At 43.9% G+C, this 26,960-nt stretch overlaps 1 protein-coding gene and 1 long non-coding RNA gene across 6 annotated transcripts in view; one reads left to right on the forward strand and one right to left on the reverse strand.

Moving 5' to 3' along the window:
- Positions 1 to 7,957, reverse strand: part of MRS2 (magnesium transporter MRS2) — a 42,359-nt gene extending 34,402 nt beyond the window's left edge. The window contains exons 1-4 of one of the 3 annotated variants that reach the window (XM_023253618.2): positions 7,664 to 7,955; positions 5,819 to 5,892; positions 2,276 to 2,312; positions 941 to 1,053 (exon numbers count right to left, since the gene is read on the reverse strand). In XM_023253618.2, coding sequence (XP_023109386.1) covers positions 941 to 1,053; positions 2,276 to 2,312; positions 5,819 to 5,892; positions 7,664 to 7,835 — 396 coding nt within the window. In that variant the 5' untranslated portion in view covers positions 7,836 to 7,955. Of the gene's footprint in view, positions 1 to 940; positions 1,054 to 2,275; positions 2,313 to 5,818; positions 5,893 to 7,663 lie in introns of all 3 variants that reach the window. The other 2 variants (XM_045057055.1, XR_006597492.1) reach the window with 2 other exon arrangements.
- Positions 7,958 to 8,105: 148 nt separating this feature from the next.
- Positions 8,106 to 25,960, forward strand: LOC105260543. Of its 3 annotated transcripts, XR_002742157.2 has the most exons (6): positions 8,106 to 8,429; positions 9,472 to 10,553; positions 18,532 to 18,614; positions 19,824 to 19,887; positions 23,135 to 23,266; positions 24,195 to 25,953. It is a non-coding gene; the product is annotated as an uncharacterized LOC105260543 (long non-coding RNA). The 3 variants fall into 3 exon arrangements; XR_006597494.1 differs by lacking the exons at positions 8,106 to 8,429; positions 9,472 to 10,553 and adding an exon at positions 15,002 to 17,713 and having other exon boundaries at positions 24,195 to 25,960; XR_006597493.1 differs by lacking the exons at positions 8,106 to 8,429; positions 9,472 to 10,553 and having other exon boundaries at positions 15,002 to 18,614; positions 24,195 to 25,960.
- The last annotated feature ends 1,000 nt before the right edge of the window (positions 25,961 to 26,960 follow it).

Raw genomic sequence — 26,960 nt, forward strand, 5'->3', positions numbered from 1 at the left:
TGTTTTATTTCTAGGTATTTTATTATTTTTGGTATTATTGTTATTACTATTTCTGATACAATTGTAAATGGGACTGTTTAATTTCTCTACTACTTCGTTATTAGTGTACAGAAATGCAATGGATTTCTGTCTGTTGATCTTGTATCCTGTGATTTACTGAATTCACGTATCAGTTCTTGTAGTTTTTTGGTGGACAAAGATACTTTTTTAAAGGGTTCTAGCTATCAATAACAAAAGTGAAGAATATTTTCTGAAGACTGCTTCCATTATTAGTTTTTTAAAAAATTCTAGTTAAAACGACAGAAATCTGCCATCAAAGACTTTTTAAAGAAAGCATGTCTCATGTCTACTGGAGGGCCAATACCATTGAGAACCATGTCTCATCTATTTCTGAACTCTAGACATTAGCCCATCCAAATTACATAGGTTCAAATTTATTCTGAATCACTAAGGAAAATTACATTGTATTTAGTGTACCCTGAGTAGACGGGAGAAGACTTTGTTTTAGAAAGCTTTCTGTTGAAATAAAAATATAAGTTAAGATTATAAATTTTAAGGGATATTCCTGGGCTATTTGAAAACCCAGAATATATGTTCTTGGTGGCTAAAGTTATGCTATGATGACACATAACTGTATACAACTGAAAATGTCTATTATAATCAAGATTCTTTCTCCTACCATTTCAGAAACTAGAAACCAAATTCCAACAGCGAGAATAGAGACTGCAGTCAGAACTCTTCCAACACAAAACAGAGCAAGAGTCATGCCTGCTGAACATATGTACAGAACCCACGGAAGAGTTACGCTCATAATGACACGTTATGTTATCAAGTACCCTAGGTCTCACACATCCATTGTCAGTACAAAGGTACTTTTCACCTAGATACTGATCTAGACAGCTAGGAAGCAGGAAAGGAAGATGACATAAAAACCCTTTACCTCCATTCTCATGATAATTCTATTGTTTCTTGTTGTGATGCTCATCACATGCTGAAACCTCAAATCTCTGGCTTGAAGACCTAATTCTTGATATAAGTCAGTTTTCTTCTTTTCTATAAAAGAAAGATTTTTAACAAAAAGAGTGGGCCAAACCAATAAAGTGAGGAGTTTAGTTTTGTATCAGAGCACCCCGCCCACCACCAAGATCACTTTCTACTACCAGAAACAAGCCAAAATTAGTCTTTTTAGTGGCCATTTTAGCCTCAAAACAAATTCAAGTAAACTTGGTCAAACTCTAATAATTCTTTTTTGGTCTTATCCATACTTCATAAAATGTCTTTGTACATAGAAGCCCCCAGGGACCAAAATAACCACAGCCATACATGATTAGGACTCATGGTATCGATTTCAAGCTCTAGAGACGGACCATCTTTTTTTGTTTTTTGTTTTTTTAATACATATTGTAAAGAACTACATTTCCTGTTTTCTATCTTCAAGTATTTTAAATCTGTGAAGAGATAATTCAACTTTCTTGGTTCTTGGACTAACAGAAAATGAGAAAATAAAGTCAGTTCTTCACTAGATTCTCCTACCTGAAAACTAAACTTACTACCTAAGAGAAAGCATGATGGATGAAGAAACTCAAGAAACGATATGGTTACAGTAGCATCTGTACTTGTAGTGTCAAATCACACCTGTGACAGAGCTCAAAGTACAACAGTCATTTGAAGGACATAATGAGCAAAACACACCCAAAATATCCCACCAGGATCTCAGCAATGGCAGGGACAGGATCATGGGGTTGGAAGCACATGAGAGATCTGTGGCCTGCATCTGAGGTCAGACAGTAAAGCGATGCTTAGTTTCATTTTAAAAAGTAACTGTCCATCAGCAGCAGAGTCTGTCTAGTGCCCTGTCCTTCCTGTCTTCTGTCACCCATTGCCACTGCAATGTCAATAGTATTCTGTAAGTCTGTCTTACATGTGGAACAGAAAATGTGTATGTGGACTAGGGCAGTGAAAGGGAGACTAAAGAGAAATTAAATGCACTCCAGCTGTATACCAGCCTCTGCTCTCAAAATATCCCTTTAACATCTGGTTAGAGAGGAAGTGGCTCCTGACAAAAAACCAAAAACCAGTTCTGAGAGAATTGTCCAGGTACTGCCAGTTCCAATTAGGACAGATGGACAAATGCTGAAGACAGATCTCTTTCAATATACCCACATATGCAAAGGAAATCCTACTCAAAACACTACAATTTTTTAATTTCCATCAGATTCATTCACTCACTGATTAAAAAAGAAAAGTAATTTACAAGAAAATTAAACATACTCACCAAAAGAAGTAACGTTTCCCTCTTTGTCAAATTTTGTCTGAAGATAATGAAAACAAAATATTATTTTCTCCCAAACGAGTAGACTATTTATAGTATTATACCATATAGTATTTTATCTCCCAAATACAAAAAAAAAATGCACAGATAAACCATAACAGCTTCTTTAGGTTAAATTCGGTTATGAGTTAAGGTTTAAAAGAATCTCTTTCATTTGCTAGGATAAATGTGACCTTGGATTAACTTTCTGTCTTGGTTCCACTGGAAATCTGATAAAGGAGTATCCATGTGTCATAGGCAACATTGCTTCTGGTAAAAATGCCTGATACCTGGTAGACGGCACAGGACCAGGAAGACTGTGGACAAACTAGAAACCTCGTGGGAAGCCATGGCTCTGCTTTTCTTGGAGCATGGCTGCTCTTGTAACAGGCCGCGTTCCTCGCGGAAGCCCTGGATGGGCCCTGGAGCTGGTTATAGGAGACACCGGCACTACAAGGTGTGGGGATTCTGAGCCAAGGTGTAACTCATACCCACCTTTAAAAACATCAACTCCTTGTACCTGAGCTGTCACATGGGTCCAGAGAAGCTGCTGGATGGCTGCAAGGGCTTCTTTTGAAGAGGATACATCTGACGCTGCCCTTCTGTGTTTCCTATCCTTTGTCCTTCTGAGTAGACTGAGACCAACTGTGGCTCATCTTGTGAATCTAAGGATCTACTGGAGGCTATCCAGTCTCTCTGATGAGTGTAGGGGAATCAATAACGATTTACTGAAAAGGCCTCTTCTGATAGTTTGAAGAGAGGACACAATGCAGAAAATCTACCTATTTCCCAGAAAGCAGAGGGAACATTTTTCTACAATACTTGTCCACAAGTACTGAATACTTGTCAAGTTTGAATGTGTCAAATAACATTTAATGAATCACTATGTACTAGGCTGCACTAATTACTGTTAAATATGCATTTCCAGAAAGACCCTAAGATATAGTTGAAGCAACAAATGCTGGGTTATTACCATGGAAACGTATGCATGCTGTGTTAACAGCAAAAGAACAACATCCCACAGTATATATTTTAGCTGGTTTCTCATGAGCAAGGTAAGATCAACATAAATATGAGTACCATAAGCCATCAAAGGGCAAATTTACATCAAAAGGAACTATTTTGTGTAATACAGACTAGGTTTCCCTAATTTCACAAATACACATGCCAGCTGAAGCAAGTTTGAAAATAAAGCAAAATAAAACTAATCACCCCAAATGACAAATTTTAGAGAAAGCCATGCCAATATTTTACTAAACGTTCTCCCAGCCTTTTTCCTCTTCAATACATTCGTGTTACACACACTTCTTTGCAGTCGCGCCTCCTTTTCCAACTTAACGATATGTGAATATTTTTGCAGGTCAATATTCACCATTTTTTCTTTAATGTTTTGATAAAGATCATACAAACTATGATTTTAAAAAATGTTTATCTTGGGGCGCCTGGGTGGCGCAGTCGGTTAAGCATCCGACTTCAGCCAGGTCACGATCTCGCGGTCCGTGAGTTCGAGCCCTGCGTCAGGCTCTGGGCTGATGGCTCGGAGCCTGGAGCCTGTTTCCGATTCTCTGTCTCCCTCTCTCTCTGCCCCTTCCCCGTTCATGCTCTGTCTCTCTATGTCCCAAAAATAAATAAACGTTGAAAAAAAAATGTTTATCTTATAAAGTAACATCACCTAGAAAATGAGCTGATTAGTGAGCTCTCCTTTCAAATAGTATCAACTGATTTTCTTAAGTGTTTTTGGTACACAATTTCACCTGCAAAGAACCTTCTTTCAATATTTAATTTCTGAATTTATTCTTAAAAAATTTTTTTAATGTTTATTCTTGAGAGAGAGAGAGAGAGAGAGAGAGAGAGAGAGAGAGAGATTGTGAATGGGGGGAGGGGCAGAGAGGAAGGGAGACACAGAATCTGAAGCCAGCTCCAGGCTCTGAGCTGTCAGCACGGAGCCCAACATGGGGCTCAAACTCACAGACCATGAGATCATGACCTGAGCTGAAGTCGGACACTTAACTGACTGAGCCACCCAGGCACCCCTGCTTCGTACAGTTTATAAAGAAAAGTTCTTATGTTCATAAGCCTGAATAATAATGATAATGGCTAATATATATCAAGCGCTTACCATGTGAGGCACTATTTTAACGGTTTTATGCCTCTTCCTTATTGGTGTATAGAGATGCAACAGACTTCTGCACCTTGATTTTATATCCTGTGACTTAGTAAATTTATGTGTTAATTAGTTCTAGCAATTTTTTGGTGGAGTCTTTCAGGTTTCCCACCTAGAGTACCATGTTGTCTGCAAATAGTGAAAGCTTGACTTCTTCCTTGCTGATTTGGATGCCTTTTATTTCTTTTTGTTGTCTGATTACTGAGGCTAGGACTTCCGGTGCTGTATTAAACAGTAATGGTAAGAGTGGACATCTTTGTCTTATTCCTGAATCTTAAGGGTTTCACACACAGTTGAGAGTTAATTTGAACTTCACTAGGTACTATTACCCCCAGTGTATACCAATGAGAAAACTAAGGCACAAAAATGTTATCACACCTTGTCCAAGTCTGCCCAGTTAACAGAGGTAGAGCTGAGTTCTGAATTTAGGAATGCTCGTTCAGAACAGGCACATTATTTTTTTTAAATTCAACTGTTGTTTTGAAAAAGTTAAAGCCCTACAAAAAAAAGCTGCAATATCTTACAACCAAACCCTGTGCAACTTTCACCTAGAGTCCTCTTTTGCTACGATTCTGCCCCAATGGCCTATTTCTCTTTCTTAGATACATGTCTGTGATACACATTATTCTTATTATTTTACTCATCTTCCCCCCTGAATCATTTCAGATCATCGCAGAGATCATGAACCTTTAAAGCATATACTCTTAGGGAGCCTGGGTGGCTCAGTCGGTTAAACGTCCGGCTTCAGCTCGCTCGGGTCATGATCTCACGGTCCGTGAGTCAGAACCCCACGTTGGGCTCTGTGCTGACAGCTCAGAGCCTGGAGCCTGTTTCAGATTCTGTGTCTCCCTCTCTCTCTGACCCTCCCCCATTCATGCTCTGTCTCTGTCTCAAAAATAAATAAACGTTAAAAAAAATTTTTTTTTAAAAAGCATGCACTCTTAAACACTACCCTTTTTTGCTTCAACATGCTTCTGCATATATTATATTGCATAGCACGGGTTCAAGCCCCTGTATGGCTAACAGCCTTCAAGGACTTCTAAACATATTCACAGGGAAATCTTGAGGAAATCTGAGGAGGCAGTGTGGAGCTGTGATTTGAACGACCAGTTCTAGTATCAAAAGAAGACCTCCACATTCAACACCGAAGTTTCAAGGCTGCTCTTAAGCAAATCTAGCTGGCACTCAGGTCACCAAACAAAACACAAAGACGACATGACTTACAAGTATAATAATTCACTATGAAACAAAAAATAAGTATTATCTTGGCTGACCAGTCCACCCCAGTTAACTTAATAAGTACGGGAAGTACTTTCTGTAAGTTATCAAACGTCCATACTCACCACAGTAAAGACCGGGGCTACGCTGGCTAAAGTGGCTTGAGAGACATCAGAAGTTCTAAGCCGGTGCATTTCACCTGAAGAATAAATCAGGGAATTCTCTGTGGTCATACAACAGGTTTCAACATATGGCTAAGATACAGAGCTCTTATAGTATGCGAAAGTCTTCAGACAATTTTTTGGAAACATTTTTCCTAGAGGAATGAGGAATTCCCAGAGGAATGTCCCTTTTAACACTTGTAGGTGATTATATTAGATCTGGCAGCAAATGATTTTTAAAAGTAATGGCTTAGGTGAGGTACTAGAATAATTTACGGATTCCAACCACCTTTTTTCTAATGATTACTTCTATCTCAGAGTTGAAAGCACAAACGTATAACACTGTTCTGAGATTAAAAGAAAATGTCCATCTTTTTTTGCAGAATTAAAAAGGCTTCTCATGAAAATTATATTGGTAGACATATTTTAGATAACAGATTGCAAGTAAAACCCGTTTCAGCATTCTAGGATCAGGATTATTGGATCTCTAAGTCATGAAACCTATAGATTTTACTTCCATGTATTAACTTTTCCACACATATACTTTACACAGTACTTATGTGATAACCCATTGAACTGGAATGCAGGTCCCATACTCATAAGATAACCCAATGAATTGGAATGAAAACAAATCCTTATTCGAAAATAAATCTATTTAAAACATGTAATTAGACTGAGTTGCAGTGAGTTCTGAAGAATAACCATGTCGATTTAATGACACAAAGGATGCTGTATTCAAAATACTAAAAAGGAATGGGAAGAAGGTGTAAAAAAAATTACCAATTATTTTACGCTTCCAAAGTAATCACACGGACTCCACAAAATGTGGAGACACAGTCTCCTTTCCGATCTTATTCTTTCCCATTACATACACTTAGTGACTCCTGTAATTGTTAGCATCTGGGGCTTGTTTCCCCTTTACAAAATACAAATTATAAGAGTCAGGTGAATAAAAGTAAAAGAGCGATAATAAATCAGCATTTGCTAATCAACCGCAAGTTAGATAAAGTGTTTCCAAATTGGGAATTGGGAATCTCAACGTTTGTCCTAAAACATCAGATGGGCTGAAATTGGGATCTCGAGCATTATTAAAGGAGGGAAAATACAGACTCCCTGTTGAGCGTGGGGAAGGACGTGGTGATGACGAGTTGTACTTCAGAAAGCTTTTGAGAATAAAACTGAGAAAACTAGAGGGCAGCGCAATACTTTTGAGGAGCCATACATTGTAACGTCGCTCGTTTCTGAGTATTCTCACCCACATTCTCACACTTGGGGAAATGGGATCATTATGCTGTATCACATGGTGAAAACATTAACAGCTTCGATTCCTCCTCCTCGCCACTGCTCGGACCCCTGTGGCTGTCACACTGCCCTGGAAAACTAAGTCAGAGCTTCCTCGGGAGCAACTCTTACTACGAAGTCTCCCAAGTTTTCAGCCTTATTTATAGGTGCGTCCCCATTCCTCACTTGAGCAATGGGAAAAGGGTTACCAGTGTCCATCAGGAAAGGAAAGAAGACTGGGAAGAGACAGTAACAGACAATTATTTCAGGCGGACGAACCCAATCTCGGCTTCAGAGCTACCATATAAGGAATTAGGGAGAAATCCTCGTTAAGAACATTCTTCCCCCTGGAGCACTGCAGAGGGAGGGCTGCAGCGAGGGGCGTGGGGACCTCGGCGCTGGGCGGACCTTCCGGGCGGGAGCCCCAAGGGCGGACTCGGGGCTGAGGCCTGCGCAGGGTCGGACGGTCGGGTCAGGGCCCTGAGGTCGACGCAAGATCGGCGTCCAGGGCCGCGGAGAGGGCCGTACCTGCCACTGGGGGCCGGCGGGGCCCGCACAGCGGCGCGGCCCGGCTCCGCCCGAGGATGTGGGCCGCGCGGCCGCAGGCGGCAATTGGGCGCGCCCCAGGCGTCAGGCCCTGGGCCAGAGCGCACAGCGTGCGCCGGGGCAGGAGCCGGCTCAGGCTCCGCAGGCGTTCCATGGTGCTTGAGCGAGCAGGAGGTGACAGCAACACCCCAACCCCTCATGCCGGACGGTGGCGGGTCGGCCGGCAAGACGCGGCCCCGCGCGGGCGCTTTAAAGAGCGACGGCTGCGTACGGCGCATGCGCGGGTGGCGCCGCGCCTGCACCTCCTCTCCCGCGCATGCTCGGAAGGTGACTTTGGGCAAGCTCCTTGAGTCCCTTGGCCAATCAGAGTTCGCGTCCCGTACGAGGCAAGTCGGGGTGGGTGGGGGTAGGTGGGCGGGGCGCGCTTACCTGCGCCACCCCAGCTGCGGAGCCGGCGCTTAACCCCTGCGACCTTGCAGAGGTCAGGCTGGAGCGTAAAGGGTGGGTCATTGCTAGTGATTGGTGATGGTTGGATGTGAAGAAATACAGGACCATAATGCTTTGCCGTTTCTGGAGCGTCTTCGTACTGAGGATCAGATACGCAGTTTGGAAGTGAGGAACTTCTACCCCGTTCCTAACTCAATTTATATTTAAATGTATTGTAGCAGAAACAACTGTCATATGGAATGATGGACTAAACTTCTGCTGGTGAAGATGGAAGCACATAAACTCCCAAGATTTACACTCAGTATGTAATCAACTGTAAGATAGTATCAATTCCAAAGTAGCATTATTTTATGTACCAGCAAGAAAGAAAAAGTGCTGAGAAATTATGCTTTCTATCATTTTAAGACTCATCCCAATTTCAGTCTTTTTTTTTTATTATTATTCATTTTGAGAGAGAGAGCCTGTGCACATGCACAGGCTAGCCAGTGGGAGAGGGTCAGAGGGAGAGAGAGAGAGAGAGAGAGAGAGAGAGAGAGAGAGAGAGAGAATATGAATGAATCCCAAGTAGGCTCCACACTGTCAGTGCAGAGAGCCCCACATGGCTCCATTCCATGAACGATGAGATCATGACCTGAGCTGAAATCAAGTCCAAGGCTTAACCAGCTGAGCCACCCAGGCGCCTCCCAATTTCAGTCTTTATTTAAAAAGTGGGGTTTAGAAGTGATTAAATACAGTATATGTGTATATTTTTACTTTTTCTAATGTTTATTTTGAGGGAGCATGCATGTGTACAAGCAGGGGAGGAGCAGAGAGAAAGAGAGAGAGAGAGAGAGAGAGAGAGAGAGAGAGAGAATTCCAAGCAGGCCCCATGCCCAGCCAGGAGCCCCACTAGTGGCTTGAACTCATCACTGAGGGATCAGGACCTGAGCCGGTAGCAAGAATCAGAAGCTCAATGAACTGAGTCACCCTGGCACCCAGTATATATATATATGCATTCTTTTTCAACGTTTATTTATTTTTGGGACAGAGAGAGACAGAGCATGAACGGGCGAGGGGCAGAGAGAGAGGGAGACACAGAATCGGAAACAGGCCCCAGGCTCTGAGCCATCAGCCCAGAGCCGGATGCGGGGCTCGAACTCACAGACCGCGAGATCGGGACCTGGCTGAAGTCGGACGCTTAACCGACTTCGCCACCCAGGCGCCCCTATGTGCATATTTTTAAAGCGTGAGTTAGTAGACTTGTGCCTTCCAGAGTAGTAACACAAGACAGACACGAGCTTCACAGATTCCCAATCACTGTGTATAAACACAGAACAATGGAGAACTTTTTGTTTTTTCTGTAGGGTATTGGGAATGAAGCTGAATCAGGAAGCCAGCAGACAGAAGACTTCACAGAAGAGGGGGTGTTTGACTTCAGCACTGAGAGCAAAGGATAACATCAAGCCTTAAAATCTGGAAAGAACGTACCTCACAGATTTTTCACTTTACTAAGTGCTTCAGTGATGAAACAGTTCTTCCTAAAACACGCCTTCAGAGACCTTTCTTTGAGACAATATGTGATAATTCTTTTAAAAAAACTTGACCCCCCCAGCTCAATGAGACAGCTGTGTTTAAGATGGCCTTGCAGAGCCTTAGAAAAGCTCTGGGAAATGGCCAGACACATCACCTTGCAATTCATGTCAAGGGTTTGGAATTTAACCTGAGAAGGGTAGGCGCCATAGGGGGACTTCAGTGAGCAGCGAGGTAAAGATCTGAGGTATGTTTAAATGGATGATTCTGTGTGGGGAAGAGATTACAGAGAGTCAAGTGTGGAGGCAGAGAGATGGCAATGATGGTTTATGCCAAGATGGAGATGGGGAGACAGGGCGAGCTTGGTCCTATATATTGAAGACCTAGTTGAGAAGGTTTGCAGATGGGATGTAAGCAAAGAGGCATAGAAGTTGACTACTTTTTTTTTTTTTTTTTTTTTTTTTTTTTTTTTTTTCCTAAACAACTGGGCAATCATGATGGCATCTAGTGAGAGGGAATTTGAGAGCGGAGAAAGTTGGAGACCAGGTTATGGCATTGTGTTTGATTCTGGACATGCTAAATCAAATATCTAAGCATTGATATCAAGTAAGCAGTCTGGAGTTTGGGGGAGATGTTGGTGCTAACATATACATTGGGAGCTGTGTCGAGGTATTTAAAGCCATGAGACTGGGTATGATCTCTTAGGAAGCGAGACAGCAAAGAGAAAAGTTTCTATGATTGAGCCCTAGATCCTCCAGCATTTAATCGTCGAAAAAAGAGGTGGATCCAGCAGAAGAATATGAGAAGGGGTGGCCAGGAAGGAGGAGTAAAATCAGAGGGTGGAATCCTTGAAGCAAAGTGAAGAAAGTGTTTCAAGAAAGAGGAAGTGCTCAATTACGTCAGATGCTACTGACAGGTAAGATGAGAAATGGGAATTGCTTATGTTGGAAGTGACACTGGAGTTTCCTGGTGATCTTGACAGGAGCAGTTTCTGTAGGGGTAGGGATTGGGGTCTGAATAGTCATCTTCCTATTCAGCCCAAGCCGTGACAAGATCCCAGAAGACTTCTGCACCTAAAAAACAATTTAGCCTTAAGTTTTTTTTTTTAAGTTCATTTACTTTGAGAGAGAGAGAGCAAGCAGGGGAGGGGTAGAGAGAGGGAGAGGGAGAGAGAGACAAGCCCAAGCAAGCTCCACGCTGTCAGCACAGGGCTCAAACTTGAGAACCGTGAGATCATGACCTGAGCCGAAATTCAGTTGGACGCTTGACTGACTGAGCCACCCAAGCACCCTGCCTTAAGTTTCTTTAATCTCTTTTCTCACCTCTTGAGCTCCAAAGCATGTCGGTTACCTCATCCCCACCCCTGGATTGTATTCTTACCTAGAAATGTTTCATGTCAGGAAAGCCATACCAGTAACACACTCTCTGACACTAGCCTTCTGGAGGCTTTATACCCACAATTGTATTTTCCCATCAGACCCTTGCTGGCTGTTCTCCCTTCTCTACCTAGCCTGGATTATGTAACTGATCATCTGAAACCTCTATGACTTAGTACTTGGAACATGTAGCATTCAGGGGTGTAATCCTAGGAACTACTTTATTTTTGTCCCTCCAATCCTGCTGAGTGGGGCTAGTCCTTCTCCAGCCTCTTGAAAACTTGGGTAGGTCCCATGACTCTTCTGGTCCCTCGGCCCTATGTTCACTCTGTTATCAATTCAGTAATTGAAAACGTCCACTCCATATACCAATTTCAATTCAGTAATTTGCAGTATCAGACCCCTTATACTAATCACAGCTGCAATCTTCATTCAAAGAAAGGACTTGGTACCTCTCTCCTTGTTGGGCCTGGAGGCAAACAAGAATTTTTGGTGTGGATAGAGATTTTGGACAGCTCCCCCCAACCCCTTCCCACTCCTTTTCTTACTCCATGGCTGCCATTTCTGACTCTGCTGGGGCAGTGAAGCCAAGTTAGAATGAACGAGTCTTTGACTGAAAGGCAGCATCGTGCTCTCTATAGGCAGGGCAGATATTGAAGCTGACCCCATTGAGGGCATGTCCACGGGTTCTCTGGAAGACCTTCCCCTCTTCCCTCCAGGCCCATCTGGTTGCCAGTCCTTTGATGAGGACAGCGACCCTCCTGATCGCTTACAAATTCTGCCTCTTCTTGCCTCAAATGACCAGGCTCCTCTTTTCCCGACCTGCTGCTCTTTTGGGCAGGATCCTTTAAAAAGCAACTCAGACTGATTTCCCATTGTCACGTGTTCACCCCAGGATTCATGCACCATTAGAGGGGAGCACAATTACTTCCCCGGCATAGAGCTGCTATCCTTTGCTTAGGTACAAGCCTGTGACATCTTCAAGCTCTCAGAGTGATCTTAAGACGTCCCCCTCAATAGACTTGAAGTGAGTGGCAAGCACTCTCCTTACCCCTTTCTCTGGAAGTGTTTCTAAATCTTCCACACCATGTCTGGCCTCAGTCTTCAGTCTTCTGATCCTTTGACATCTTCCACCTGGGTGAGAGGTCCACCTGTGTAGTGGCTTCTCTATAAATTCCCTTCAGAAGTTGGTAACTGACCTTGGTGCTGGTACCCTATCTTGGCACTTCAGTGGAAACACCTGTATTCCTCCGCACCCTCGATCCTTTGCACTTCTTTTATTCGTTAATGAAGTTATTCATTTCACAAGTACTTGCTGAGCATGACAATGTGCCAAGTATTATTTTAGGTTCTGGGGTAAATGCGTGAAGGAAACAAAGTACCTGTCTGTAGTGAGTAGAATGCTGCCCCCCCCCCCCAGATTTATGTTCGCTCGGAACCTCAGAATGTGACCCTATTTGGAAGTAGGAGTCTTTGCAGGTTCAACTAGTTAAGCATCTCAAGTTGAGATCATCGCGGATTTATGGTGTGCCCTCAATTCAGTGACTAGTAGTCTTTATCAGAGAAAGGAGAGGGAGGCTTGACCACTCAGACCTAGCAGACCACCATGTAAAGGTGGGAGCAGAGATTGGAGTGATTCAGCTGTAAGCCAAGGAGCACCAGAAGCCACCAGAAACCAAAAGAAGCATGGCTGGATTCTCCCCTAGAGCCTTCAGCGGGAGCGAGGTCTTGCTGATGCCATGAGTTTGGTCTTCTAGCCCCCAGAACCGTGAAAGAATAATGTTCTGTTGTTTTAAGCCGCCCGTTTTCTGGTACTTCGTTACGGCAGCCCCAGAAAATGCATACCCTGCTTTCCTGTAGCTTAAATCCTAGCTGATGGGGGCCCATAAAATTCGGGGCCCCAGCTGTGCCCTCACTACCACCCGATGATTATTTCACTGCCCTCTCTCAGTGCCTGCCCCCCTTCTCTCCCCGTAATACCTCCTTTAAGTCTTTACTGGTGTCCTCAAACCTCTTATTCCAGCCAAGCTCCTCCAGTCATTTCCAGTACAAAATAATTTTACTGAGGGGAAATACACGCTACAGAGCAAAAGCAAACAAGACATTATAGTTTTATGTTTCCCTTCAGCTTAATTTACTGTTAAGTTCGACCTTTTGTGGCTCTTTAATATTTGGCTTCAGGATTCAAATCAAAGCCTCCTGCCAAAGAATTGTGGGCCTTTAGTAAGAAGTACATTCCTTCGGAGCCTCAGATGTATGTTCTGGTTAATCTTATCCCTTCACAACAAATATGGTCCAGGCACTGTACTTGGTCCAGGGAATACAAAATAAAGAGATTGATTTTAGTCTTGGGGAGCTCACCTGAGAAACATGATGATGCAGACAACTGTTTAATTTCCCTTGTGAGAAGAAGGTCACTATCAGTGACCAGTGCAGGGTCTCAGGGCACTTGGATGCGGTGAACCAACATGCGAGGGCAGGGAAACCCTTTCTCAGGAAATGACAGTTTGGTTGAGACTGGGATGCATAAGCATTAGCAACAAGGAGGGACTGAAAAAACATTTCCAAAAAGGGGAAAAATGCGTGGGAAAACAAGTGGGGTTTTTTTGGTCATTGGAAGAATTGCCAGAGGTGTCTGACGACGCGTGGTGGATGAGGCCCTCGAGTGGGTCTAGGTGAGGCCAGAGGGGCAGGTGGGAACTAGATTGTCCTGGGCTTTATACACGTTAAGGAGTTTGGATTTCATTCTGTGAGAAATAGGGAAAGTATCAAAGGGCTTTAAGCTAGGGGGAAGGATTCCATTTTCATTCTTAGATGACCACCCTGGAGACGTCTTTGGAGACGAGACTGTATGGGGCAGGGGAAGAGGAGGAGCCGGAAGACCACTGGGAGGCTTCTGTAGGCATCCAGACAAGACTTGAGGGGGCGCTGGGTGAGGGAAGGGAGAACGGTCATGGAGAGAAAAGACTGGAGAGATATATAGAAGTAGAGCGGGTAGGACCAGGTGATTGGTAAGAGGGAGAAGGCATATCAGCCTGCTGGGGCTGCCGTAACAAAATTCCACAGACTGGAGACTTAAACAACAGACATTTCTTTCTCACGGTTCTGGACCCTAGAAACCCAGGATCAAGGTGTTGGTAGGTTCTCTGCTTGGCTTGTAGATGGTGCCCTTCCCTGTGCCTTTTTCTGCACATATACATCCCTGGTGTTTCTGTGTGTCCTAATCTCCTCTCCTTGTAAGGACACCTGTTCGATGGGATCAGGGCCCACCCTAATAATCTCATTTTTATTACCTCTTTAAAGGCCCTCTCTCCAAACATGTTATGTTCTGAAGTCCTGGGGGTTAGGGCTTTAAGCTATGCATTTGGGGACACCATTCATTCAATAGCAGAAAGTAATGATGAACCCATGATTCTGAGGGAAGCAAGATGGTGGTGGATAGTGCTATGTACTGAGTACGGGAAACCCGGAGGAGGGAGAGTTCAGCGGAAAGAGTGGGAATTCTATTTGGACCTGTTGAGTCGGAGATTGCCGAGCACATATCTAGATAACGTTGGTCTGGAGTAGGGGATAAAGCGGTGGGCTAGACGGAGAAATGTGGGGCTTGGGCATGTAGAAATAAGCGAAGCTGTGGGCATGTAGGAGGTTGCCCGGGGAGGATGTGAAAGGAGGAAGGGTCCAGATCACATTCTCCAGGGGACACCAACCAATACCAGAACCTGGAGCAGGAGGTCCCCAAGAGATTACGGGGATGGGCCCTGTGGTCCAGCATGGACGAGCCCAAGTGGTAGGAGCCCCCAATAAAATAGTGGAGTCACTCTGAGAGCTTGCTGTATTTGACTACAGTGGGGAGGTAGGGAAGGTAGTGAAGGTAAAGGGGACTAGAAGTTACCATAGTTTGGGTCTTCGTTAAGTTCCCTAAGAAAACAACCCAGGCTTCTCCTTAGTAAAAATGAATGTAGATCCTCGGGGGGGGGGGGGGGGGGAGGAAGGCTCTCCCTGATGGCTTTGGAAGTCTGGCTCACTGTCCCTCCACTGTTTTCCCTGGGGCTTTCTTACTGCCACTGCCATCATTCTGAAGTGGAGTTCACTCTTTTGAAAGTTCTGCCTCAACCCCGACTACGTATTGCGTTTTCTGTTATATACCAAGCATGCACTAAGCACCACAAGCAGTAAACCGGAGGACAAGGTCCGTGCAACATTGTGTTACTGCTTTAGTTTCCCAGACAGCCTCATCTAACTGCCAGGTTTCCTCAAGGCAGTAGTCTCCAACTTCTTGTTTAATCACAAAGGATGCTTTGTGTTACTTCCCTCCCTCCCAGAGAGATTGGCAAATCCTACAATATTACATCAGATGAAATAAACTTGTATGCAGTAAGTGTCTGCACGTGTTGTTTTGCTTTTTAGTGAGTCTAATATGTTTTCGAGTAGATAAATGGTCAATTATTATTAAGTCATTTCTAAAACGTTGAAAGTAGCTTTCAGACTCTCCTTATTGTCACAGAGCCTCAGGATTTGGGCATCCCAGGCTGGGGATCCTGGTCCTAAAAGACATGCTTTTCCATGGTTGCCAGAGGGGTGACTATGTTAAAGTCGATCTTTCTCTCTCCTTTCTCCTGCTCTCGATGCACCTGTTGCTAGCAGGCATGTTTTTCTAATGAAAACATTTCAGCCCCATGTAGAGTTAATTTAAACAATTTCACCTTTCTAGTATTTCTCTGAGGGACAAGAATATCTAAATTTATATCTCACGGAGGGTATCAACCAAAACACCCAAATACATTTTCTATTTTGAAAAACAATGGCTGAAAATTGTTAGCATATCATGTTACAAGAAAAAATACATAATCCAAAAGAATGTAGTCAGACGTGATTCAGGATTCATAAGAATCTTCCTTTCTGAGTTACTGGCTTTATTGCTGGAAATTTAGCAAAACGTACTTGGTTTTGCACTGAATAAGTACTGCGTACAAGCTGAAGGTTTATATATTGCATAGGAATGGAAAGGATTACAGAGCATTCTTGTATCAAGGTTTTTCAACCTCAGCTCTACGGACATTTTGGATCGGGTGATTCATTATTGGTGGGGAGCGCTGTCCTGGGCATTGTAGGACATTTAGCAGCAGCCCTGACCCACTAGGTCCTAGCAGCACACGGGCCCTGAGATGTGAAGCCAAAGATGTCTCCAGGTGTGGTCACTTTTTCCTGGGCAGCAAAATCACTTCTGACTGGGAACCACTGTATTTTATAAGAATTAGAAGAATCCACCAACCCCAACACCGTTTCTCCTTTTGCAAGTTAGACCTCTTTAAATGTTGACAGACATTTTCTTCACACATAGTAGACATTCAAAAGTGCAAATCTAACGTTACCGGACTGTAGCACTGAATTAAATTTTATTCTTTATGACTTAAACATGTGTCCTGATTTATTTGCATCCATTACCACAAACCACGAGTCCAGCTTTTAAAATCATGATCCTGTTGGGACGCCTAGGTGGCTCAGTTGGTTGGGTGTCTGACTTTGGCTCAGGACATGATCTCATCTCACGGTTTGCCCAGTGTCGGCTCTGTGCTGACAGCTCAGAGCCTGGAGCCTGCTTGGGATTCTGTGTCTCCCCCTCTCTCTGCTCCTCTCCCGCTCGTGCTCTGTGTCTGTGTCTCTCAAAAATAAATAAACATTACCAACGTGTTTTAAAAATTAAAAAAATAAAATCATGATCCTGTCTATACCCAGGACCTGCAGTGGCAAACTGGGATCTCTGGGGTCTGGGTCTGTGATCCACTTGGGGGTTCCAGGAGATAGCTTTCCCACATTTGAAAGTTTTCAGAACTTTGGCCACAGGAGGGAGCACTATTCCTGTGCTTGCTTGTTCATTTATTGACTATTTTAATACATGCTTTCAGAGTTAAGTGATACAGGGAATTCCTAACCTAGGAATCAGAGGCACAGTTAGCGTATTAGTCAGGATTTCCCAGAGGAGCTGAACCAACAGGAGGAAAGGAGATTTGTCAGGAAGAACTGGCCCACTTGATAAGGTCTGAGAAGTTCCAACGTCTGCCAATCTGCTGTCTGCAAACCGCGGACCCAGGAAAGCCTGTGGTGTGATTCAGCCTGAGTCTGAGGCCCGAGGCCAGGGGACCCAATGGTGGAAGGGCCAGTCTGGGAGCGGAAGATGAGAGCAGACATCCCAGGTCAAGCAGGGAGGCCGAAGAGAAGTAAGTGGTGAATTCCTCTGCTGGTTTGCTTTGGTTTTTCTAGTCAAGCCCACCACCCATTCAATGACGCCCACCACACCGGCAACAACAATTTACGGAGTCTGTTGCTTCAAGTGCTAATTTCATCTGCCGACACCCTCACAGACACCCAGAATTACCGTTCAACCTGGGCACTCTGTGTGCCCGTCAAGTCGGCACCTAAATGTAACCATCACCACCATCCACGTCGGGAATCCAAACACCTCTCCGTTCTTATGATCTAAGCTTGTGCCCACCTGTCACTGCATTTATTTCGCAGTTGTAATTTTGGAAAGCAGTAGGGCAAGACAGAATTTACACAACAGATTGCTGTCCCACGCAACCGTTTTAAAGAATTTCTCAGACTGAAGGTGTTCGAACTAACCTCTTGTACTTTGAGGAGAGCACATATGTGCAGACCCCTGCTAATGGGTGTAGTATCCACCTCTATATGACATCTGCAGGTACGATGAGGAGGTGTCGAATCTGAGGCAGTGTGTGTGTGTGTGTTTCATTGTTAGTTTTTTCCTTTTTATAAAGATATAGCATCTGTCAAAAGTTTTAAGTTTTCGCTTGTGAAGATGGTAGGCCTAATAAGTTTTACACTTCTAGGCTTTAAAAAAATACACGTCCATGCCCTTCATACTACCCTACGCTTGAACTGGCTGTGGAGGACAGCCAAGAACACGATACGGTGAATCTGATGAAAATTTACTTTAAAGTAGTTCAGATTGGGAGAGAGAGAATTCAGTAGAGCAAAACCCTGTGTGACGTGTGTTCTATTTGTTAAATTTACATGAATGTATGTAAAATGTATACATTTTTCAAAAATGTATTAAGTTTTATTAAATCTTACCATTCCTGTCTTCTAAACACCCAGCTTGTCATAGGATAGATCACTGTCTCCTCTTTCCTCTCCCAGCACAACGGGAAGCCCATGTTAAGGTCTGAACCATCTAGGATAATCTGGAAAGAATGGAATTTCACTCTTCCGGGAATGTTGGAAATGTCTGGGGCCACCCCTTCTGCAGTTTACCAGACATAGAAGTGACATTTTGAAACCAATAGAGATGCAACCATACATTTTTAATATAGTCCTAAATGCCTAAGAAAATGTCTCCTGTGATCCAAATTACGATACAGGACGGCATCATTTAAGCTGAGGAGGGGGTGCAGGGAATGAGGCTCAGATTCAGTTATGGGTAGTTAGCTAGATGACGCTTTTTGTTTCAACCCTTCTTACTGGGAATGTGTCTGACCGTGTTCTTCTTTTCTGAGACAGTCAGTGAAGCTTTGGTGACCTGGGTCGTGACGCTAAATGCAATTGCTTACTGAGTGATGCGCTGGCAGTGGGTTTTATACCAGGTAAACCGACTTTTCTGATTGCCGTAACATCTCACAATCATGGTTGGCCGATGATGGCAGGATCCCGAGAAAGCGGCTGCCGGCTTTGCTTCCCGCGCTCTCGGGGGCTCTCTGATTTGGGGGGTGGAGAAGTGGTGGCTGCAGGAGGGGCGGGGGCTTGTCAGGTAGGATGAGGTCTTGGGGCAAGGCTGTCAGAGAGATTTGTGAGGACTGACCCCACGGGATGACATTCCTTCTTCCAGTTAAGACACCTGTGATGACAAGACGCCCCAGTGTTTGACAGAACCCTAAGAAGGAAAATAATTTCCAACAAACGAGGAAGATAATTTCAAATAAACGAGGACACAATACTTTCTCATAGATTTTTTTTTTAAGGTTTTACTTACTGAAAGCTCTTTTTCAGATTTTATTTAGACATGGGTTTCTATTGTATAACAGTCTTGTACATAAATGGGAAAATGTAAGCAAAATATTCGTTAAGACACTCCTAAGACTTGTTGTTCCAATGTTAAATCATAGTTTAATCTTAATTTTTAAAAATGTTTATTATTTATTTTTGAGAGGGAAAGAGAGAGAAGAAAGAGAGGGAAGGAAAGAGAGGGAGAGAGCACAAACCGGGGAGGGGCAGAGAGAAAGGGAGACACAGAATCTGAAGCAGGCTCCAGGCTCGCCCCTTAAATGAATTTTTTAAAGATTATACCATGATTGGAGTGCCTGGGTGGCTCAGTGGTTAGGTGTCTGACTTAGGCTCAGGTCATGATCTTGAGGTTCGTGGGTTTGAGCCCCGTGTCAGGCTCTGTGCTGACAGCTTGGAGCCTGGAGCCTGCTTCGGATTCTGTGTCTCCCTTTCTCTGCCCCTCCTCTGCTTGTGCTTTGTCTCTCTCAAAAATAAATAAATATTAAAAGAATAAAAAAGTCAACTAGGCTTCATATATGAAGGATTAACCATGCACATCTCTCAGCTTGGGTGGTGGCAACGTGAACCGTTTGGCCTGATTCCTTCTTGCTCACACAACACACCACTACCTGGTCAAGGACAGGTATAAGACTACCTTGACTGTAAGGCACATCCTGACTTCAGAGACGATGAAGAAAGGTATGCATCTTGCAATAAATGTAATGTGGTGATTTGTTTTTTCTTTCCTCTCTTCCTCCTTCTGCCTCGAGTCAATTCGTGATACTAATTTTTTTTTCATTTGTCTCTTTCAGATGAAAACTGAGTTAATCATGGGAAAAATCAGGCAGAGTTCAGGGTGTGCTGGGTTTTAAATAGGTAAGGTTTTACTGCATGTGAACTTCAATGGACCTACAGCCTTCTCATTTGTTCACGTAGATGTTTTAAGAAGTTCTTTTCAAATCTACACCCCTTATGGTTTTTCTGCACTATCTGAAAATGTCACTGGGAAATGATCAAACAGGTCATAAATCTGATGGGCTGAAAAATGTTATATTGCACAATCACTGAAACTTCTGGAGTTAGTTTATAATTAAGTTAGAAATCAATATATGTGAGGAGAAAGTACCAGGGTATCTGGCTTCCATCATACTACTTGCCATGCTAGTCATGTCTTGTTGACCGATACCAATTTTCTAAATTGGAACTTCCCAACTTTAAATGACATCAGAACATTATAGTTCACTAAGGCAGCTCTTTCCATTAATTCAGAGACTGGACTGCAGTTAACCAGTAACTTCTGCATCAGTGACATAATTTCTTGCAAAATTGGTATTTTGTAATGGTTAACTTTGCTCCTGGCTGTTCACAGCAGGGGGTAGTTCTCTTTCATCAAAGTCTTCTGTTTATTACAGTCCACCAGGGCTTAAGACATTATGCCTTAAAACAAAACAAAACCCTCCCAGGTACTAAGTGGTAGTACTATTTTATCTCACTAATTGTCAGTGAACTAAGGAAACCCTTCCAAAGTGCTTACTAAACAATTGATAGTCCAAACTGGGCATCTAAGATTTTGCCAGAAGTAGCCTTTTAATGATGATAGAGCCAGAGACATAGTCATCTAAGTCATCTTGCTGGTGGTGTTAAAGGGTAGTGATTTTTTTTTATTTTTATTAAAAATTTTTTTAATGTTTATTTATTTTTGACAGAGAGACAGAGCATGAGCGGGGGAGGGCAGAGAGAGAGGGAGACACAGAATCCCAAGCAGGCTCCAGGCTCTGAACTGTCAGCGCACAGCCTGACACAGGGCTTGAACCCACAGACCGTGAGATCATGACCTGAGCCAAAGTCGGATGCTCAACCGACTGAGCCACCCAGGTGCCCCTAAACACTTTACTTTTTAAAGTTTTTTTTTTTTTTTTAATTTTTTTTTTCAACTTTTATTTTATTTTTGGGACAGAGAGAGACAGAGCATGAACGGGGGGGGGGGGGGGGGGGGGAGGGGCAGAGAGAGAGGGAGACACAGAATCGGAAACAGGCTCCAGGCTCTGAGCCATCAGCCCAGAGCCCGACGCGGGGCTCGAACTCACGGACCGCGAGATCGTGACCTGGCTGAAGTCGGACGCTCAACCGACTGCGCCACCCAGGCGCCCCTTAAAGTTTTTTTTTTTTGTGAGAGAGACAGAGCGTGAGCAGGGGAGGGGCAGAGAGGGAGAGAGGGACACAGAGCCTGAAGGAGGCTCCAGGCTCGGAGCTATCAGCACACAGCCCGATGTGGGGCTCGAAGTCACGAATCCTGAGATCACGGCCTGAGCCGAAGTCGGACGCTTAACCGACTGAGCCACCCAGGAGCCCCTAAAGGGTAGTGATTTTTAACTTTGTGAAAGAATGTTAGGAAGAAAGAAAGAAAGAAGGAAGGAAAGGAAGAAAGAAAGAAAAAAGAAACTTTTGTTCTGAGGTTCTATAGAATTAAGGTCAGTGGAAAAAGTCTGTCCGTTGTGGAAAAATATGAAAGAAGTCCCTGGGATATTGGAGAACAGGCCTTAAAATGTAGTTTCACTGCTTTGCTCCAGCTCTGAATCGTGAAAGGAAACTCACAGTTCACCACCACCACCAAAGAAATCAGCAACCTCAGATATGCATCCTTCTAATTTCCACATTAAGGAAACCTGATGATAACTTGGAGAGGCAGCAGTAAGCCCCTCCCCCAGCACCTTGAATTCTTGGTGGGGGGGAGACACTGACTGCTAATTAAGCTTTGGTTTTGTATCTGTAAACACCACTTCTGCCTTATGTAAATAAGATATTTACACCACTTACTTAATGATTATGCACATAAATAATTTAGAGCCCAGAGACAGAGTCAAACCATTCCTAAGGGTTTTTTTTTGCCAGTTCACAGACCCCAGCTGAAGACAATGAGTAACAATTTTATTAACTTGGAATCAAAGTCTTGCTTCTGTTGAGAGTGACCCAAGGGATTTAATTGTAAGTGAAGGGGATGTATACTTGCCTGAAATGCAGAAAGAATTTTGAGCTTAGGTTGCCTAGTTTTGTGAAAGTTTTTTTTTTCCCCTCCTCATTGCTAGATCGTTAAATCACCACGGAGGAGAAACTGCTTTGTTTAAATAGCTTTTCTGTTCCAAGAACCAGAGTATTACAACAAACTCCTCGGGTGACAGAGCAAATTGTGCCATAGGTGAAATTACTCAGAGAAAATTTCCAATATTACATCTCCTTCCAGACGTGCCGCAGGCAAGTGAAATCCGCCTAGCAGCTTCTTGCCACAAAGCAGAAATCATTTAAAAAGCCAAGCTCTCAAAAATAAATAAATAAATAAATAAATAAATAAATAAATAAATAAAGCAAGCCAAGCTCTTGAGGCACTTGGGTGGCTCAGTTGGTTAAGCATCTGACTCTTGGTTTCGGCTCAGGTCATGATCTCACGGTTCCAGGAGTTCCAGCCCCACATTTGGGCTCTGTGCTGACAGTGTGGAGCCCGCTTGGGATTCTTTCTTTCCCTCTCTCTCTGTCCCTCCCCTGCTCGCTTTCTCTGTCTCTCTCAAAATAAATAAACTGAAAAAAATAAATAAAAAGCCAGGCTCTTTGTTCTACACCTTCCGTGTCATAACTGATCCATTCTCCCAGGGGTTCTGGTATTCTGTAAGATAATGTAGTGATTCATCCTTGTTTCCAGAAACTAGACGGTATGAGAATAAAGGAAATCAATGATACATATGATGTATATTGCCACGTTGGAGAAGGTCATTGAAAAGACACGATTGACCTGCGAGCTGGACTCGGGTATTAGAGGTTCCTCTCCCCCTCCCCCGTCCTGGGGATGTGGGGTCCTCCTGCTTTTCCCGCCCCCAGAGGCTGCGCTAAGGACACAGCCTTGAGATGGTGATGTGGTGTTGAGAACACCTGCACGGTATACATGGCTGAACCCTTTTGGGGCCTCTTTATGAACTTTTAAGATATGGCAGGCGGATGCAGGGATCCATTCATCTTGCTCCCGACGAGACAAACCTGACATGAAAGCTCCCTTTGTTTATCACAACTGCCACCTACCAAACTGAAATGGCCTGCCTCTTTCTTCCATGTCTCCTTGCCTTCCCCCCTACAGCTGGTTTCAGATCCCATCCAGAGAGCTCCAGAGAGGGCTGTGAACCATCATGCCAACAGATAACACAGAAACAAACCAGAGGGAATCAGCTGAAGATCGCTGTAGTCCTGACTCCTGCCACATCCTTCTCTGGTACCTCATGCAATTCTATCATTTAAAGGCTTTTTGAAACATTCGGTGATTTGTGTTTTTCATTTGCCACTAGTTTTAAACTCAACTTCAGACCTGCAGGCCTATCCACTTTCCCAGAAAGGAAGCAAATCGGTGTAAGGGCTAGATGCTCTTTAGGACAAAAGCGTGTAAAATAAAGGGGGTGGTGATTGGTTAGAATCGGCAAATAATTCATTACAAATAATGAATTATGAGCTGCATTGTGTACCCCTCAAAATTCATGTATTGAAGTCCCAAGGCCCTATTGTCCCAGAACGTGACTGCACTTGATGCTAGGTCTTTAACGAGGTAGTCAAAGTGTGGTTCTTAGTGTGGGTCCTAATTCAAAGATTGGTGTCCTTACCCAAAGAGGAGATTAGGACACAGGTCTGCACAGAAGGAAGACGAAGTGAAGACAGAGAGAGAAAACAGCCATCTACAAGCCACAAGAGAGGTTTCAGAAGAAACCACCCCGCTGACACCTTGATCTAGGACTTCTAGCCTCCAGAACTCAGACATGATACATTTCTGTTAAGCCACCCAGTCTGCGGGTGACCCTGCAGCCTGGCCGGCTGACCCCACAGACACATACATGCTCCTCAAACAGGACTAGCTCCTTCTTGGCAGCTTTACACTTCACTCTGAGGTTATGCTGTTTTTAAAAAGATAGATATATAGTCTTTTATCTATATTATAGGCTAAACGTGTTAACCTCTCAACATTACGATCCTGTAATTTATTGTACTTGTGATCATACACGAAAAGGGTGGTTTAGAATATGAAGGTTTTTTTCAAAACCCAAGAAGCGTAGCATTCATAATTAGCTGTACTAAATGTTCTACATGGAGTGTCTTGTGTCATCCTGGCTATAACCTATGGAATAGGTAATATCCTTGCTTCTATTTTACAGATGAGAAGACTGTGGGCATAGAGAGGGTAAGTGCCACGCTCACTGTGGAGAGCCAGAATTCAGGCACTCTCTAGTCCCGTGACCGCTGGTTTTTGAGATGAAGTATCTCACACAGTACTTGTGGGACATACGGCAGTTATTAAATGCTGGGCGTCTCCTAGTTTCTGAGATGGTACACCAGGGAAATCCTTCAAAAACATTACCGGAATTGCGTTTTTGGCCCTACAATGACAGCGATGAGATGAGACCCCCAAAAACAAAGGCACAAGAAGGCTTTACGGAGGCTACGGCTGGAGCCGAAAAGAGACACAGCACTGACAGAGGATACTTAATGTAGTCTCCTGGAACAGAGGGGGGACCCTGCTTAAACAGACAAAACCCAGGTTCCCCCTGGGCCCAGTATGCTAAGGAGAGAAAGGGAAAGAAAAATGCCTCATCTTGATTGCTTGGAAGGGCCTCGTCCTGATCGGTAGATATTAGTGGCAACTCAGGCAGCCCATTGGTGAGTTTTGGAGCTGAGGTCCTCTGGTTTATGTCCAGCTCCTACATGGGGCTCATCCTGGCTGCATCCTGATTGTGCTCTGTAGCAGAAGTGGTTAAAAAATATTTTTTTATGTTTATTTATTTCTGAGAGGAAGACAGAGCATGAGTGGGGGAGGGGCAGAGACAGAGAGGGAGACACAGAATCCGAAGCAGGCCCCAGGCTCTGAGCTGTTAGCACAGAGCCCTACATGGGGCTTGAACTTGTGGACTGTGAGATCATGACCTGAACTGAAGTTCAGCCACCCAGAGGCCCTTGTACGAGAGGTGGTTTAATAACAGCCAACAGGCAACGCCCCGGGTGCGTGATGTTTTTCACTTGGGGTTCGTTCCCATGGTCCCTGTCTCCAAAGCTGGATTAGAAACTACCTGGCAGGGGTGCCTGAGTGGCTTAGTGGGTTAAGCTTTCGACTTTGGCTCAGGTCATGAACTCCGGGTTCATGCGTTCCAGCCCTGCATGGGTCTCTCTGGTCTTTCTGCTGTCCACACAGAGCCCTCTTAGGATCCTCTCTCCCTCTCTCAAAAATAAGTAAACATTGAAAAAAGAAACCATCTGGTGACTGAAGGGAAATTGACCATCCCTGGTCCTGACTGGGGAGCTTCACCACCGGGGAGAGGATTGGGGGTGCTGAAGGGTGCGTGCACCCTCATGACGCCAGGATCTGCTTGAATCCAGCTGGAAGCAAACCATTCTTCCCTTCTTTTTCTTTCTCTCTTTTTCCCTTCCTCCCTTCATTCCAGGCTACATAGTTGACTATTGTGACGTATAGGAGAGAGAAACAGAAGGTGCAGATGGGGGAGGAAGGGCCCAGTATCAGCCACACTGTGTAAATGAGAAATAGCGCTTTGTCCAGAGTAGATTCTGAGTATTTGCTAATGAATGAATGCATGCATGCATGCAGTAGGCAGTTAAGATCCAGGACTGGAAGTTAGAGACTCAGAATGGGTAAGGTCATAGGTTTGTGTACAGTGACTTAGTACGGAAATGCTTTCAGGGTGATTGGTAATTAGGAAGCCAGGTGAGGGTGTGATTTCAGGCAATATCTCACCAAGGGCAGCTTGAACTCGACTGCACACAGGGACTCTAAAGTATACCTTATACTTACGAAGTAACCTGACCTAAGTCATTTGATGAATGCATCGCAGTGTGTGTGCATTATAAAATATAAAATATCTGGGGTGCCTGGGTGGCTCAGTGGGTTAAGCCTCTGACTTCAGCTTAGGTCGTGATCTCACGGTTTGTGAGTTCAAGCCCTGAGTTGGGCTCTGTGCTGGCAGCTCAGAGCCTGGAGCCTGCTTCGGATTCTGTGTCCCCCTCTCTCTCTTCCTCCCCTGCTCATGCTCTGTCACGTGCTCTCTCTCTCTCTCTCAAAAATAAACATTAAAAAATAAAAAATAAAAAATAAAATATAAATATCTCAGCAATTTTCTTCATCTCTTTCTTGTAATAAAATTCTATCATTACTAATAACTATTGAGTGAGCTGATTTTGGAGGTCAGATTCTCTGTCATCTGGAATATACAATTTTTGATCCCATCTATATGCTATCCAGTGTGGGAAATGAGCAATCCCTCAAGAGCAAAGTTTTGTGCCTAACAGACCCGGGGCAGCTACACCGACTGTCTGACATGTTGACTCCAATGAATTTAACTGTAGTTGAAAACCTCAGGCAATTTTTTTTCTTCCTTATTGTGAAATAATTGTCTAGAGATGGAAATTCTCCAGGTGGCTAGTTAAATGCCTCCAGAAGGCATGGGGCACTGATGAATCCCTCTGAGAATTTCTGTAGTTTACAAGTGGCTTTACTGGTTAAAGAATCTCATTAACTCTACCCCTTTAGAGCGGGGTCTGTGGAATGGCCTGTTTGTGAAGAAACAGTAATGTAAATCTCAGCATCTTTGGACGAAACTCTAATGCAGAGTTGTTTTCTTATCTTAAAACCACACTGATAATTGGGAATGCAAACTGGTGCAGCCACTCTGGAAAACAGTATGGAGGTTCGACAAAAAACTAAAAACAGAACTACCCTACGACCCAGCAATTGCACTACTAGGCATTTATTCAAGGGATACAGGTGTGCTGTTTCGAAGGGACACATGCACCCCACATTTATAGCAGCACTATCAATAATAGCCAAAGTATGGAAAGAGCCTAAATGTCCATTGATGGATGAATGGATAAAGAAGATGTGGTATAGATATAAACAATGGAGTATTACTCAGCAA

Source organism: Felis catus, chromosome B2 (genome assembly GCF_018350175.1).
Source record: "Felis catus isolate Fca126 chromosome B2, F.catus_Fca126_mat1.0, whole genome shotgun sequence".
NCBI classification, from domain to species: Eukaryota; Metazoa; Chordata; class Mammalia; order Carnivora; family Felidae; genus Felis; species Felis catus.